Here is a 17,149-nt window from a genome sequence, read left to right on the forward strand (position 1 = left end):
TATTTAGAGCACCGTAATTTAGAGCTGTATAAAAAATTATAACTAAAATAATTAATTTCAAACTATGTATTTTTTATAACTTTAGATGACTTGACTATTTATTTCAATTGTATAAATCTTTATTTTCAGGTCAAATTCAAAAAAAGATTAATTAAAACTTTATTATTTTTAGTCAAATAAAAAAAGTTAGCCTAAATAATGTAGTTCTATCCAAGTTTTATTATAATTATATTCGAAAAAAATTATCTAAACAAATAACATTCTTAAAAAGGTAAAACGATATTTATTTATTTTTTAAAAATGTCATATATACAGAAAAATACACGTGTCATGTGAGTGTACTCACACTCTTTGTCACATCAATGTCTGTAGAGTAGTAATTAATACCACAAATAGTTTAAAGTGGTAACTAATAATATGTGCGGAGTTTAGGAGGGATTTTAAGGTATTTTGGCCTTATTTATTTATTTATTCTTTGCCCTGGTTTTAGTAACACGTGGAAGTTGATCTTTCAAATGACACTGCCACAGGCAACACTTCCAAGTCTTGACTCCAGAGTACCGAGAGAGCCAGTCATTCACGTTAATATGTTGGACTCTGTAAATCCCAAGATTTTAGGACTCCACCGCCCTGCTTGTCGGAGTATGTAACAAACTCACATTATTGCTTCTTTTCTTCAATTTCTTTCTGCCAAGAAAAAGCAGAAAAATTTGGGTGCTTAGAAAGCTGACTTCTTCAGGCAGTGTGAAAAAGCTGAGGTTTTCCATATAGGTTTTCCGATCTAGTTTCATAACTTTAAAAGGTGACTTTGGGTAATGAGGTTTTTCCTTTGTTTAATTTTGTTAATACTAGTTAAAAAAATTGTATTTCTAGTAGATGGAAGTGTCTTGTATCTATTTTTTTTATTCATCCTCTTCAGTAATTTATCCGTTTTGTGATCTGGGTTATATCTAGTTTTGATATTTTGGGCTTGCATGTTATTGGTTCAAGAATCTATCGTGTAAAGTTGTGACCTTTTGTTGGGTCCGTAAATTGTCTTTGCACTTTCTTTGTCAGGTTCGAATCTTTTAGAAAAAGCAGTGTTGTTGTTATTGTATTTTAACTTCAAATTACTTCTTTATGTTGTGTAGTTCCTGGGATTCTGTACTTTTCTGGCTGACTTCACACTATAAACACTGTGCTCTTTGGGGAATGTCGACTGTGTCTAATTGGTACTGAAAGTGAGTGAGTATTACAGCAATGGATATCTTCTGTGCTAATATGAAGGGCACTGCACAATCAGTGGCAATTAGCCGGGGTATAAGCAACCAAGGCAGTTCATTTTGGGGAAACAAGATTAGTGGAAGACTGATAAACAAGGGGTTTGGCGTCCGGTCGTGCAAGAGCTTCAGAACTGAAGAAAGGGGTAGAAAAGTTAAGAGTGGGGTTGCCTTTTCTGTTCTAACTCGGGATATAAACAAAGAGCTTGTGGTAAGGACAGTATTTAAGTTTTTGTTTCATAGGAGAGTTAATGATCCATCTAAAGAAGATTAATGTAATGTTCTTTGTATTGGTTTTAGTCATTTGATGAATCAATTTTTGGGGAGGAGCATCCAAAGGCAGACCCAAAAACTGTTGCCTCTGTCATTCTAGGTGGCGGTGCTGGAACTCGTCTTTTTCCTCTTACCAGCAGAAGAGCTAAACCAGCTGTAAGTATTAGCTAGAACATATATTTCGGCTCTTCCTTTCAGTGTCCTTGAGATTGACAAGATCGTCTAATTCAAAACAACTTCAGTCTAAAAACTTTTCTGTTCTCTCTCCGATTCAGTTGGAGTTTAAGAACGAAGAAAGGGGTTAATCAATTAAGCGTGGAGTTGCCTTCTTTGTTCTTACTTCAATTCAGGGTTAAGAATGTAATTACATGGCCGGATAAGTTCATCTCTATCGGTTTTCATTCAAATTCTGTGGCAATTAATTTTTTTTTCTGCAGGTTCCGATTGGTGGTTGTTACCGGCTAATTGATGTACCAATGAGTAACTGCATTAACAGTGGCATACGGAAAATTTTCATCTTAACACAGTTCAATTCCTTTTCTCTCAATCGCCACCTTGCTCGCACATATAATTTTGGAAACGGAGTGAATTTTGGAGATGGATTTGTGGAGGTAAAATCATTCTGCTTTCTTGTTGTGTTTAGTCTAAACCTCTTTTAAGCTACCTATTTTTTTGACCGTAATGTTTAATCATATCTTTTTATAAGATGCTTGATAAGTATCTACGTTGTATAAGATAAAGGAAATGATAAAGTAAGGGGTCGTTTGGTAGGGCGTATAGGAATAATGCTAAATAAGGTGCATTAGTAATGCAGGAGTTAGTAATGCATGGGTTAGTAATGCAAGCATTAGTTATACAAAGATTATTTCTTATGCATTGTTTGGTATGGTGTATTAAAAATTAAAATGTATTGCATAATTTTTAAGAAATTTAATTTTTTACAAAAATGCCCTCCATATTCTTTAATTTAAGGGACTTTAAGGATAATTTTGTCTTTAACCATGCTAATGCATGCAGTAATAGCCTTTGTATAGCTAATGCCATGGTTTTCTATGCATTAGCTATACATAGGATAATACCAAATAGAGGGTATAACTAATGCTTGTAGTAGTTATACATAGGTTGAAAAAGTGTACTAAACAAAGCATTACTAATACACAAAGCTAATGCATGCATTGTTTTCTCTAACACACTCTACCAAACGACCTCTAAAAGTATTCAAATACAGGTTTTAGCTGCAACCCAGACCCCAGGGGATTCAGGGAAAATGTGGTTCCAAGGCACTGCTGATGCTGTGCGGCAATTTATATGGGTATTTGAGGTATGTTTTTAAAATCTGTCATTGATAAAGCTCATGGGGAAAATGCTGACCTTTTTTCTGAATGATTACATAGAATGAGAAGAACAAGAATGTTGAGCACATATTGATTTTGTCCGGTGACCATCTTTATCGTATGGACTACATGGACTTTGTTCAGGTTTGAGTAACTTGTGGGTAACAATTGCTTCCTACACCAACCCTATGTTCCTATATTTTTCTTAATGAGTGATTTGTGCTTGCAGAAGCATATTGACTCAAATGCTGATATTACAGTTTCATGTGTTCCAATGGATGATAGGTATGAAATCGATCTTTCTTCTCAACTTGATAGCCTATTTAGTGCGAAACCAGATCCTATTTGCGTTCTTTGAAAATGTTCTTTCTAATATTGTTCAGAGTGATGGATGCTGGCCACAGTTGTTCCTAATATGTTGAAGGCGTATTGAATACTATAGTGGCACCTTTTGTCAGATATATTTATCAATCTACAGATACAATTGCAAAAGGCCCGATTTATCATGCTTTATATTTATTTGGAAGGCTTGAAATCATTTTTAGTTTAATTATTTAAATAGACCTAGTGTCTTTTTGTGCACCATTATGGATATATAGTGATAACCTGATGCATTTTCCCATCTTACATCCTCATTAACTGCGGGACACCAGTTCTGATTAATATCTACTGAAAGATCTGAAAGCATACAAGTATTCTACTTTGCAGTTTCCTTCGCACATCTCTGTCATGTTGTCTATCTAGAATACGTTACATGGGCTAATGACCCTTTTATACTCTATCGAGGAGTTAATCAACACCTTTTTCTCTCTCTTACTTCTGCCTATCCTCTCTTTTGGCAGTCGAGCTTCAGATTTTGGACTGATGAAAATTGATGAAACAGGGCGTATCATCCAATTTGCTGAGAAACCAAAAGGCCCTGCTTTGAAGGCAATGGTACATATATCTGGACTTCCACGCCTGGAATTTTCATAAATTCTTTCTAAAATGAATGTTTAACAATTAATTTAATTATCCCCTTACAGTTCCGCTTGCTTTCAAATTGTATCTTCTCCTTGGTAACTTGTGTTGTACATCTAATATTTTACTGCAGCAAGTTGACACATCTATCCTCGGACTATCTGAGCAAGAGGCAGCCAGTAGTCCTTACATTGCATCCATGGGTGTTTATGTATTCAGAACTGATGTTTTACTAAAACTTCTAAAATCGGCATACCCTTCATGCAATGACTTCGGCTCTGAGATCATCCCTTCTGCTGTAAAGGATCACAATGTCCAGGTAATAGCTGATGGCAACTTTCTCAATTGCAACTTCCTATCTTTTCGAAGTTCACAAATTCTCTGTATTTCATACTTGATTCTGACAGATCAATTTTAATTAGGCATATTTGTTTAGTGATTATTGGGAGGACATTGGAACAGTTAAGTCCTTCTTTGATGCCAACTTGGCCCTCACAGAGCAGGTGACCAACTTAATCTTTACTACCATCTGACTACTTCTACTATTATGCAAAGTAAGAGCTAGAAAATTGACACAAGGAATCTGAGGTATGAAGAAGTATTTTAAGTAATTTTAAAATGTTAGATCTCAGTGAATTATTTTGCTTTTTTATTCATTTAGATTCACCATAACCTCCACCTTCAGTTGTTGATTAATAACTTGTTACTGAATTGGACTTTTCCTCTTATTTGTTTCTTCTTTTTGTAGCCTCCAAAGTTTGACTTCAATGACCCAAAGACCCCGTTCTACACTTCTCCTAGGTTCTTACCTCCAACAAAAGTTGACAAATCCAGGGTATGCCAGTTAACATAAATAGTTGTGGTAAAGCGTACTTTGAAAATGTCATGTTAATACTGTTTATTGTCAGATAGTGGATGCAATAATTTCACATGGTTGCTTTATGAGGGAATGTTCCATTCAGCACTCTATAGTTGGTGTACGATCACGCTTAGACTATGGTGTTGAGCTTAAGGTATGTTTTCATATTCTAGCTGAAAGCTTTTCTTATCTGTTTTAACCCGAGAGCTATACCAGTTATAGCCTTGACTAAATTAAAAACAATATCCTGCACTCATCTGCATTCTAACAATTTAGAAAACCTAGATAACATATATAACTAGAGATGGCAATAGGGTAGGGCGGGACGGGTGAAGCATTTCCCTGCCACAAATTCAACCCGCCCCGCCCCATTTAACAGTTTTTCTCTTTTCAACCTGCCCTGTCCCGCTCTACATAGCCCTTCCCCGCCCCTACCTATTTAGCTCCTTTTTTCTTTCTTTCTTTTCTTTTAAGTTTAGAACTGTAAATTACTAGTTGACTCTCAGTGATAAATGTATTCTTTTTTCTAATAGAATAAGTTTTATCAAAAACATTTCTAATTCCTCATTAGGAAGAACAATATGATTTTCTCATTTACTATTTGTTATTTAATCTCTCATGATGAATTAGCTAGATATTACGCCTTAGTAACATGTTGTCTTGTTTATGACACATTAGGAAAGAAAGAATAATTTTAAAACTAATTAACTAGGAAGACTAGTATGTTAACCCTTTCATTAAATACTCATAAGTAAATACATTTCGGCAACTAATTAATTATATGCTTTGCTAAAATGATTTGAAGCCTTTGTACAGAAATATGCACACCCAAGTAAAGAATATTCCAGTTTGTTTGCTTGTGCTTGCAGCAAAAATCCTGCCCCTACACCTGCCCTGCCCTGCCCCGTTAAAGACTTTGCCCTGTCCTGCCCTGCCCCATTTTGCCATCCCCAAACTATATAAGGCACATAACGGTTACCATCCATGAATGGGAGCCTTGGAGTAACGATCAAGTTGTCTCCGTGTGACCTATAGGTCACGGGTTCGATCCGTAGAATCTGTCACTGATGATTGTATCAGGGTAGGCTGCCTACATCACATCCCCTTGAGGTGTGGCCCTTCCCCGGACCCTGCGTGAACGCGGGATGCTTTGTACATCGGGCTGCCCCTTCTAGCGGTTACCATCCACCCTGTGGATATGCCATCAAACTAGTTGTAGGAAGGATGATTTATGACAGTATCGATACTTTCAGCCAAATATGCTTTACAGTTTGGACTCCTGCTTTCTTGCTTCCTTTCTTGCTTCCTGCAAATAAGCTAGTAAGATCTACCCTTGGAATGGACTTTAGCATAGTGGAGCAATGAACCGCAAGCATGTTGGTTTAGAACTTTCTCTTATGTGCTACAAGAGTCTTCAAATGAAGCATCAAATCTGGTCAAATAATATTTTTGCATCTGTTTGTTTTCTACATAGCATGGTCTCAACATGTTACTGCTTTTATCGTAAACAACTAGTATAGTGCTTAGTTGATTTAAGCCGAATAATGTCTTACACTTCTCAGGATACCATGATGATGGGTGCGGACTATTATCAAACTGATTCTGAGATCGCTTCATTACTAGCAGAAGGAAAGGTTCCCATAGGGGTTGGGCCTAACACCAAGATACGGTAAGATGTTCTACTGTCATTTTATTCATTTCCGGCGTAGTTTACCGTTGGTTTGGCTAAACTTTGACAAGGTTCCCTTTAGAGGACTTTGACATGCTTTTCTTTCCATTTTCTTGAAGAAATTGCATAATTGACAAGAATGCAAAGATAGGAAAAGACGTGGTTATTGGGAACAAGGAAGTAAGTATCTATCTTTAGTAGTGTGAAATCACCACAAAAGAGAATACAAGTTTGACTGATGCTTGGGTGTTGCCAGGGTATTGAAGAAGCTGAAAGGCCGGAGGAAGGATTTTACATTAGGTCTGGGATTACTGTCATAATGAAGAATGCGACCATTAAAGATGGGACAGTCATATAAAAATTTGACATGCATTCTTGCTAGTTGATCTTCGAAGGAACTAAAGGTAGGGTGGTAGGATTTAGTGATGATGAAAGGACTTTATAATTTACTAGTCACTTTTCATGTATGTAGAAGATCTGCCTATCAAGGATTTAATTATTGCTATGTAAATCTTTTCGTCGCTCCTATGAAATTGAACATTTAGCAACCTTACAACAGAACATGCAATGGTTTATTTTTTGCTCCAAGTGAACCTTAGAATCCCTTCTCCCTTTAAGTTTTCAGCTGATAGCAGCTTGAACAACCTAGGGAAACTTTTGGGTTCATTACTGATCATTTGTCCATAATATTGTTCCACTTCTCTGTTTTCTCGGCCTTACATGCATGTTAGAATCTTATTCATTGGTTTGGCTTTTTAGGGGCTATGACTGAAGATTATCTCATAACTCCCACTGCTCCATCTCTGGCTGATGAATAACTATGAGAGTAAACCTCATTTCTGGGAGCTAGCACAAAAGTTAGCAGTTTTTTCTTTGAGGACAACCTGACATTGTGGAGAAAAGCGCTAATACAAATAACAACTTGCCTGAATTTGATGGCATGAACCAAATTTTATTAAATTTTACGGTTAAGTTATAAATTGTGACAATATTATTTAACCACAATTAAATGATTGATGTTATATAAAGACAAGATCTCACTTCGCTTTTCCCTTTTTTCTATTTACAACAAATCATTTGCCCTTTAGTTATACAGATCCACAAATTAGGTGTCGTCTTAACAGCCATGGATGGTTGTTACCTATATGTATCATATTGTTACATTAAATGTAGGGTGTGTTTTGTATAATGTTTTTCAATTTTCTCATGTTTGATCGACTTAAATATTTTGGAAAACACTTTTTTCCTGAACTCAAAATGTTTTCCCTATCAAGAAAAGAAAAGGGAAAAAAATTTCCAAAACTCTTTTTTAACTTTCTCCATCCTATTTCTCATTTCCACCCCCCACCAACCCACCCTACCACCCCAACCACCACCCATCCATCCCACCCCACCCTTGCCCAACCCACCCCGCCCCAACCCCCACCCTAAATAGAAATATTATTAATGGTACTTTCTTTTCATGTTATAGACAAAGTACTTTTTTTTTTCATGATATAAAAAAAAGTATTTTCTTCATTTTAACAAAAATGTTGATTAACTATTAACTAAATTAGACTATCCTAATCATCTAAACAAGGATTAAACCCAAAAGTAGTGATGCTAAAGTAATTAAGTTAAAAAGAAAATAACTAATGAACTCTAAACAGAGGAAGAGTAGATTTTTATGTTATAAATATAATGAAAACGATCCAAGGTTATGGGCTATCAATGGATCATGAAGTTGAACGTAAACAAAATAGTTTATGTAGCTTATTCATGAGTAAAGTCAGAACCCAATTTAATTGCATTAGGTAGTTCTTGAAAGATTTTACTCAACCACAAAGTTATTGCAAGGTATTACACATATTTATCCATTCTTTTTATACTCAAACAAGAAGCAGCATGATCCTTTTGAAGTCTAATTTTCTTTGCCTTATAGGAACATGATGGACTAATTGTTTGGATAATAATTAGGGATTTTTACCTATCTATACCATATATGAAACCTTATTACCCTCAATGTTTAAGGTTTGATTTAATTACAAACTCGTATACCAAATTACCAATCATATACCATACTTAATTAAGGGTCTAATTAATGGGCAGTTTTTACTCCTTAATTAAAGGTATTCATATATCCCACGTTTCTCTCTCCCCTTAATTCCTAAGATCTGACCATATTCGTTTCCCCCCTCCCATTTCTTTCTCTTCTCCATTCCTTCTTCTTCTCAAAAAATACAGAGATGAAACTCATTGAGTATATCATCTTCATCGTGGTAGATGTTTTCCGCCATCTGCCAGATTTGTAGTATATTGTCTTCAGCAACACTAGCGACGATCCAGTTTTCACATGGGTTCCATGAGAAGTCAGAAATTTTACTTGTATGGCCACCATGAATAAAGAGCAACTCTGGTGGCCCATCTTCTGCTGTTTTGTTCTTCATCAATCCTGGAAAAATTGATTTGTAGTTTGTTTGTAGAAATTTTGTAGATAAAGAGAAAATTTTGTAGTCAACATTTTTTTTCAACATAGATTGTATTGTAATTGTACTATAAATGTAGTAATTTTGTAGATACCATTCAAAACAATACTGCTTTATACATACGTAAACTGATTTGTAGTTTCTTTGTAGATTTTTTGTAGAAAATTTGTAGATATCTACAAACTGGATACACTGAATTTTAATATCCCAATTCTCATTTCAATTGTAGCATAATTGGCATTTTCGACATAATTGTAGAAGATTTGTAGAAGTTTTAGTCTTTCCAATCTACAATTTATCTACAATTGATCTACAATTCTACAATTTATCTATAATTTATCTACAATTTCTGGAAATATGTCTTCTTCTTCTTCTTCTTCTTCGAGTTTCAATCTGAAATTCAGTCAAAACCAAGTCTAATCTTCACCAAAACCCCTCAAAATTGAGATATAAACTCCTAAACATATTCCGAATTATTTACAACACCCAATCCAAACAAATAATGATTTTTGAAAACCCAAATTTGAATTCAAAGCTTTCAAGCCTTTTAATGGCTATCAATGGTGGAAAATATATGGAAGAACAGATTTTTTCAACTTTGAGTTGTTGAAACTCGAAAATTTGAATTGTTCGTTCTTTTTTTTTCGAGAATTTGAATTGTAGTTCTGGAGAAAAATACGCAGATGAGAAATTTCCTTTCCCTTTTTAAAAATTGAATTTAATGTAGAATCAATTAATACCAAGATTCTCTCCTTAATTTTAGCGCGTTTTTAGGGAATATTCTGCCCTTTTAATGCCTAATAGTCGAATGGTATATAAATTATAGTTAAAGTGTGGACTGGGCGGGTAATTAACAAACTATGCACATTTAGGGTAATAAGGTTTCATATATGATTATGTTATGCAAATAAGATGTTAACTGGGCACCGTCTTAGTTAAGAGAAGGGACACACATATATTTCAAGTATCTAGCACTTTTTATTTCGGATACTCCTATCCTCGCGAACAACTTTCAGACGTAGATGCATGCAACAGTTATTTCAAAGCATATAACCTTGAGATCATCTTGGGTTATTTTTATGAACCTGAAGACATTCGTGAACCTGTTCTTTACATGATCAGCTCTATGTAGCCCTATCAAGAGCGAAAAGTTTCAGTGTGAACCTATTAATTCGATCACCTACAACAGAGCGATGATGATCATTTGATGTACAATATCATTTATGATAAAATCATTTAAAAAGCCTTTGCATAGATGGATCCCTTGGATGGCCCGGATTCTACTGATGTCCCGCGCTTCTTTATTCATATTTCATAGAAAGTTGACTCCAACTTGGTATGGTGATAGTAGTTGCTCTATTTTCATTATGGGGTATTTTACCTCTATTTGTTTAATTATCAGCTTAATTTACCTTGTGGATAATTCGAATTGCGAAGGGTTTTGTAGATTTCCTGTGAATGTAAGTTCGTTTTCAAGAGTTTTTTATGCACGAAGTTCACCAATAATTTATAAGATAAAATCTAAAATAGCCACTAGATTTAGTTAGAAAATGCACAGTCAAAATATGACTGTAGAACCTCGATCTGATTGAGTGTAGCCCAAATATACACAAGTTTGTTTAAGAATATGTGAGTATTATTTTAGTGTTTCCTATCCTCTTCCTTGCGCTTCTGCGTGAGAAGTGAAGCTATATTTTTTTTTTTGAACATAGCTCCTTTACAATCGATTTGTCTTCTTTTTGGAGTTTTTTGTCCCAGATGCAAAGAAGGTATGTTGATTTGGTATTTTTCTCGATAGTTGTGGTTAAGTATAATTTATATTAGGAATTTTTACATTCTTATATACTATATGAAATTTTATTACCCTCCCTACTCAAGTTTTACTATAATTACATTTTATATACTCAATTATCATTTATGTACATTTTAAGGGAATTAATGATAATAATTAGTGTCCTAAAATTACTCTAACATATCTTCCACTCCCCCACGTTTCTCTCTCCACATCCTCCCCCCCCCCCGTATCTTGTATAAGAGAGCAGCAATTCCACAATTGACAACCATTAAAAAACTTTGTTGTTTTGAATTCGAATTTGGATTTTCAAAAAATATTGTTTGTTTGGATTGGATATTGTTGCAAAGAATTGAGAATTCTCTCTACATCTCTCTCTATCTCTCAATCCAAAATTTCAGTAATGTAAAGCAAAGGAAAAGAGAGCAGCAATTCCACCATTGACAACCATTAAAAAGCTTTGAAGCTTTGAATTCGAATTTGGGTTTTCAAAAATCAATATTTGTTTGGATTAGGTGTTGTTGCAAATAATTGAGAATATGGTTTGGAGTTCATATCTCAATTTTGAGGGGTCTTGGTGAAGATTAGACTTGGTTTTGGCTGAATTTCAGATTGAAACTCGAAGAAGAAGACATGACATACATTATATTGCAGAAATTGTAGAAAAATTATATTCTGTTGTTTATATATTTTTCTTTTATTTATTTAACTATTTTATGGAAGTTGAACAACATTGTATAAAAATTATATTTAAGTTGTATGATATTGTAGTTGTATATAACTGAATAGAAATAATGTATGAAAATTATAGATAAGTTGTAGATAAGTTGTATTATATATAATTAGTTGTATGAAATTTGTTTTTACTATGTATAAATTAGATACAAAATATACAAAAGACATATTATATAAAATTTGTATTTAAGTTGTATGTTATTGTAGTTGTATTTAACTGGGTAGAAATGATGTGTGAAAGTTGTAGATAAATTGTATAATATATAATTAGTTGTATGAAATTTGTTTTTACTATGTATAAATTAGATACAAAATATACAAAAGACATATTGTATAAAATTTGTATAAAAATTATATTTAAATGGTATTATATTGTAGTTGTATATAACGAGGATGTGAGAGAGGCTTTGTCAAAGGTGTCTTCGTCGATGTACACTGCTTTTTTCACGAGTAGCTTTCGGACAGAATCCAGATTCAACGCCATCTCCGATAGACTGCCGATCGCAGCGCTCCATCTCTCACTCCCCACTTTCCCCTCTCTCTCTCGTTCTCCGAACCGGGGCCGGATCCTAATGTGACTTGCCTGTTTGTTGAGTTCTCTATCTTCTTTATCTCAATCTTTCCACGACCCATGATCTCTTCTTCTCTTCTGTAATGAAACAAACACAGAAAGTAGCTAGCCTCATCTGTCTGACCAAGTGATGAAGTTAAAGAAGAAACAGAAAGAGAGAGTTAGTAGTGAAACTATATCGGGAAAAGAAAGTTAAAAGTGTAGTAGCTGCACTAGTTGGAGCAAGTTCCTGTTTAGTCCCTTGAGTTAAATTTTGATTTATGAATTGGTCCTAATTTTTATTGAAAATAATACTAGTATATCTCATCTTAAATAAATACCAAATTATTGAAAAATCAGATTTCTGATGAGTAAAAATCATGATCCTCATCTATTTTCGAAGAAATGAGTAAACCGTGAACTAATAAATAATGTATATAACTGGGTCATATAGGAAGATTATTGTATTTTAATGCGGAGGAAAAATGTGGAAAGAGAAGAGGAAAAAAAAAAGGAAAAGGGTGTAACTAAATCCCTTAATTGAAGGCACTAATAATAGATTGAGAGTCTTTTAAGATGGAATGTATATATTTTGTAAATAAAACTTGTGTAGGTAGGGTAATTTACTAAATATGAACATTTAGGGTAATAAAATTTCTAATAGTGTATAGGAATGAAAAATTATTGATATGGATTTTCATTATCCTGAAATATTGTGTGCTTTTATATTAAATTTGGTAACCACTATGTGCATCAAATAAAATCTGCCAATTCTGACTTGTTTCTAAATCCCCCTCCTTTAACACAATGTCTTTAGGTTAACTATGTTCTTGAAGCACTCTTTTTACTACATCCCCATTGTCTCTACCTTTTCACATTTTAATTAATTTTATTGGATGGTGATAATGATTGACAGGGGTTTTAGAGACCGTGAACTGTTGAATTAAACTGAACGGAGAATCGTTCCAGCCTATAAATTAGAGACATGGCATATTAGATTCTGCAAAATATCCCCGGTAAGAAGAAGCTAAATGGATTTATCTGTTAATCACATTGCAGATTCAACTTTAATAGAATGGATACACAATACAGGATCAATTGGAAAAGTTGAACTCTTATTTGAAGAAATGTTTGAGAGAGGTGTAGATTTACAAAATGCTCGAATGCTATTACAGCAATATAGAGATATTATGCAAGATGTACAGGTTTGGAGTTCTCCCAAATATTTCTGATATATAATCTTGTGAAATGTTGCTACTCTTATTAGCCTCTATGAGGCTCCTTGGCTATTCAACATGTCAAATGGTATTCCAGTCCTCAAAACTGAACCACCCATGATTGTATATTACTGGTTCGCAGCTGATACAAAAGTTAAATTAAATAAATAAAGGATCAGATAAGGTGAAGGTCCAAATATGTACACTATTAAACTACACTACAACGGTTGGTGGGTTTTTTTGTCCTGAGATGAACTACATTGTTGGACAAATAGACTACTATGACTATTGCAACGATGTAGAAAATTCTATCATTCACATGAGACAGTTGATGAAAAAATTGAATATCAATGATAGAAAAGTGAAATTTTGGTTCACGTTTGGAAATGATCTTGAGACAAGTATAAGACTTTTATCAACTGATTTAGACATCTATAACCTTATCTACGAAGTATCTGATAGTAGAGAGGTGGAGATATATGTTGAACACACAAATGAGGACTAATGGAACTACGATGTGGCTGACCAATTACAGGGTAAAGAAAGGTTGGTTGATGTGGATGTAATAGAGAAAGATAGTGACAGTGATACCACGAGTGAAGAATTTAAATCATTCCATGATAGTAGTTATTCCTCGGGAGAAGATGATGTAATCTTTGATAAAACCATTGACTCAACTATAGAGTGGGTTGGCATTAATAGGAAAAACAGAGCGAACCAAGTTAAAGAAACTAGGAAATCTATGGAGTTTGGGGTTGCCTCAAGAGAGCTGGCTAAGTTTTCTAGTGACATTGTCCCAGATCATTTCTGTGGAAGGTGAACTAAAAGAAATATGGAGTTGGTTTCTTACACTTTCGATGAAGACCTAAGAATCTCACAAAATTCTTTTGCATGAAATTTCATTTCTGATAAGCAAAAGTGTTTAATTCCAACATTCGATGAGACAATTCCAGATGTTGCACACAGGTTTATGTGAGGCATATACACAACAATTTCAAGTCTGATGGTTTCGGAGGACAAGCATTTAAAGATGTCTTGTGGAAAGATGCCAGGGCAACAACAGAACCTAAATTCTCCAAGCATATGGAAGAAACGGCAAAGATAAATGCACAAGGTCCTAATAGGTTCATTAATAAGCCCACCATTCACTGGTCAAGGGCTTTTTTTCTCTTTCTTTCACAAAGTGTGATGTGTATTAAATAATATATATGAGTCATTCAATAGCGTGCTTCTGCATGCAAGAGACAATCACATTTTGACAATGCTTGAATCAATTAGAATATATATGATGTCAAGACTGTTGAAGTTTGGCAAAATGCCAAAGTCCCACATTGGTTGGGAGTTAAGTTTGGGGGGGATTTTTCCCCTATAAAAGAAGGCCTAATGTTTAGGATTGAAACACACCTCTCATTTGCCTTCTCATCTGTTTAAGGCATTTGTATCTTCTCTCTTTAGTATTATTTCACTTGTATTTTTGGAGTGGAATAAAATATTGGTTGTGTCCGAGGAGTAGGCAAAATTAGCCGAACCTCGTAAATTCTGGTGTTTCCTTTATTGTTGTTTTATTGTCTTATTTATTATTTGGTGGCTGTCATAATTTTTGGTATAGTAGTTGTGACTTATTCACACTATATACATTTGGCTTCCGCAACAATTGGTATCAGAGCCAAGGTACTGTCTAAGTATGCTCTGTGGTTGCAGCATAGTCTGATCTTCCACATCAGAAAAGATTTATCTTGGTAACTGAGTCAAGGTTCTGTCTGAGTATGCTCTGTGGTTGCAGCTTAGTCTGATCTTCCACACCAGAAAGGAAATAATCTCTATTTGTGTCGTCAGCTATTAAATAATATTTGTGTCAAAGATGGGAGACAATAAACAAGAAGAATCTACATCAAGTGTCAACAATACGTCATCATTGGCATCTTCGCTTATGACAAGAATTGTGTCAAATGCGAAATTTGCGGTCGAAATATTTGACGGGTCCGGACATTTTGGGATGTGGTAAGGCGAGGTTCTAGATGTCCTTTTTCAACAAGGGCTAGATCTGGCCATTGAAGAAAAGAAACCAGATGTTATTGGAGAAGAAGATTGGAGAATTATCAACCGTGTTGCTTGCGGTACCATTCGATCCTACCTTGCTAGAGAGCAGAAATATCCATACACAAAGGAAACTTCTGCAAGTAAATTATGGAAAACACTGGAGGATAAATTTTTGAAGAAAAACAGTCAAAATAAATTGTACATGAAGAAGAGACTGTTTCACTTCACCTATGTTCCTGGTACCACGATGAATGAACATATCACCAGTTTCAATAAGTTGGTCACAGATTTGCAAAATATGGATACAACTTATGATGATGGTGACTTGGCCTTAATGTTGTTGGCGTCACTTCCTGATGAGTACGAGCACCTTGAAACTACTCTACTCCATGGAAATGACGAAATTTCTCTCAGAGAAGTTTGTTCAGCTTTGTACAGCTATGAACAAAGAAAGCGAGAAAAACAGAAGGGCGGAGAAGGAGAAGCACTGTTTGTGAGGGGTCGTCCTCAACATCAAACGAGGACAAAGAAGGGAAGATCCAAGTCAAGATCCAGACCCAGCAAAGATGAATGTGCCTTTTGTCGAGAAAAAGGGCACTGGAAGAAAGACTGTCCGAAGTTGAAGAATAAGGCCAAACATAACAATGGAAAGGCTATTATGGATTCAAATGTAGCTGATTGTGATGATTCAGAGTTCTCATTAGTTACAACAGAGTCATCAACATCATCAGACATATGGTTGATGGACTCGGCTTGTAGCTATCATATGTGTCCCAACAGGGACTGGTTCGTGGAATTTCAAGAAGGAGAATATGGAGTCATCCACACAGCGGATAACAGCCCTCTTACCTCATATGGCATTGGTTCAATACGATTAAGGAACCATGATGGAATGATCAGAACATTGATAGATGTTCGATATGTACCGGATTTGAAGAAGAATCTCATCTCTGTGGGAGCCCTAGAATCAAAAGGGTTCAAAATCATTGCAGAAAATGGAGTGATGAGAGTATGCTCCGGTGCACTAGTGGTAATGAAGGCTAATCGGAAGAATAATAATATGTACCGCTATCGTGGCAGTACAATTATTGGGACAGCGACAGTAACATCCAGTGACGACAAAGAGGCAGAAGCAGCCAAGCTATGGCACATGCGCTTGGGACATGCTGGAGGAAAATCCTTGAAAACTCTATCAGATCAAGGATTGTTAAAAGGAGTAAAGGCTTGCAACTTGGAGTTTTGTGAGCATTGTGTTAAAGGGAAACAGACAAGGGTTAAATTTGGTACAGCGATCCATAATACTAAAGGCATTTTGGATTATGTACACTCTGATGTTTGGGGTCCTTCCAAAACACCTTCATTGGGTGGGAAGCACTATTTTGTAACCTTTGTTGATGATTTTTCCCGAAGAGTATGGGTGTATACAATGAAGAGCAAAGATGAAGTGTTGGGAATTTTTCTCAAATGGAAGACGATGGTGGAGAATCAGACAGGCAGGGGAATCAAGTGTATTCGCACAGACAATGGAGGTGAATACAAAAATGATCATTTCAATAAGGTCTGTGAAAATGATGGCATCGTCCGACACTTCACTGTTAGACATACACCACAACAGAATGAAGTGGCAGAACGTATGAACCGGACCTTGCTGGAGAAGGTACGGTGTATGTTGTCCAATGCTGGCTTGGGCAAAGAATTTTGGGCTGAGGCAATTACATATGCATGCCACCTCATTAATCGTCTACCATCTGCTGCTATTGATGGCAAAACACCATTTGAAAAATGGTACGGAAAACCTGCTGTAGATTATAACTCTTTGCACGTGTTTGGCTCAACTGCATATTATCATGTGACGGAGTCAAAATTGGATCCAAGGGCAAAGAAGGCTATTTTTATGGGAATTACTTCTGGAGTCAAAGGATATCGCTTATGGTGCCCTATGACAAAGAAAGTAATATTCAGCAGAGATGTTACCTTTGATGAATTTGCTATGGTA

At 35.2% G+C, this 17,149-nt stretch overlaps 1 protein-coding gene across 5 annotated transcripts; it reads left to right on the plus strand.

Annotated features, from left to right (window-relative positions):
* The first annotated feature begins 495 nt into the window (after nt 1-495).
* On the plus strand, nt 496-7,382 carry LOC107810749 (glucose-1-phosphate adenylyltransferase large subunit 2, chloroplastic/amyloplastic). Of its 5 annotated transcripts, none has more exons than XM_075236944.1 (16): nt 497-642; nt 1,131-1,470; nt 1,560-1,688; nt 1,970-2,143; nt 2,761-2,853; nt 2,927-3,010; nt 3,096-3,151; nt 3,709-3,802; nt 3,960-4,145; nt 4,249-4,329; nt 4,575-4,661; nt 4,735-4,839; nt 6,248-6,354; nt 6,474-6,534; nt 6,611-6,758; nt 7,114-7,382. In XM_075236944.1, exons 2-15 carry the CDS (start codon nt 1,240-1,242, stop codon nt 6,710-6,712), a joined length of 1,590 nt encoding a protein of 529 aa, XP_075093045.1. In that variant the 5' UTR covers nt 497-642; nt 1,131-1,239; the 3' UTR covers nt 6,713-6,758; nt 7,114-7,382. The 5 variants fall into 5 exon arrangements, with proteins under 5 accessions (XP_016491051.1, XP_075093045.1, XP_016491050.1 ...); XM_016635563.2 differs by having other exon boundaries at nt 572-802; XM_016635565.2 differs by lacking the exon at nt 7,114-7,382 and having other exon boundaries at nt 496-642; nt 6,611-6,906.
* The last annotated feature ends 9,767 nt before the right edge of the window (nt 7,383-17,149 follow it).

This window comes from Nicotiana tabacum, chromosome 18 (genome assembly GCF_000715075.1).
Source record: "Nicotiana tabacum cultivar K326 chromosome 18, ASM71507v2, whole genome shotgun sequence".
NCBI classification, from domain to species: Eukaryota; Viridiplantae; Streptophyta; class Magnoliopsida; order Solanales; family Solanaceae; genus Nicotiana; species Nicotiana tabacum.

Coding starts and splice junctions, on each gene's coding strand:
- LOC107810749 (XM_016635565.2), top strand. CDS start 1,240: ATGGATATCTTCTGTGCTAATATGAAGGGCACTGCACAATCAGTGGCA. Junction 2,144..2,760: donor TTGGAGATGGATTTGTGGAG/GTAAAATCATTC, acceptor ATTCAAATACAG/GTTTTAGCTGCAACCCAGAC. Junction 4,840..6,247: donor ACTATGGTGTTGAGCTTAAG/GTATGTTTTCAT, acceptor TACACTTCTCAG/GATACCATGATGATGGGTGC.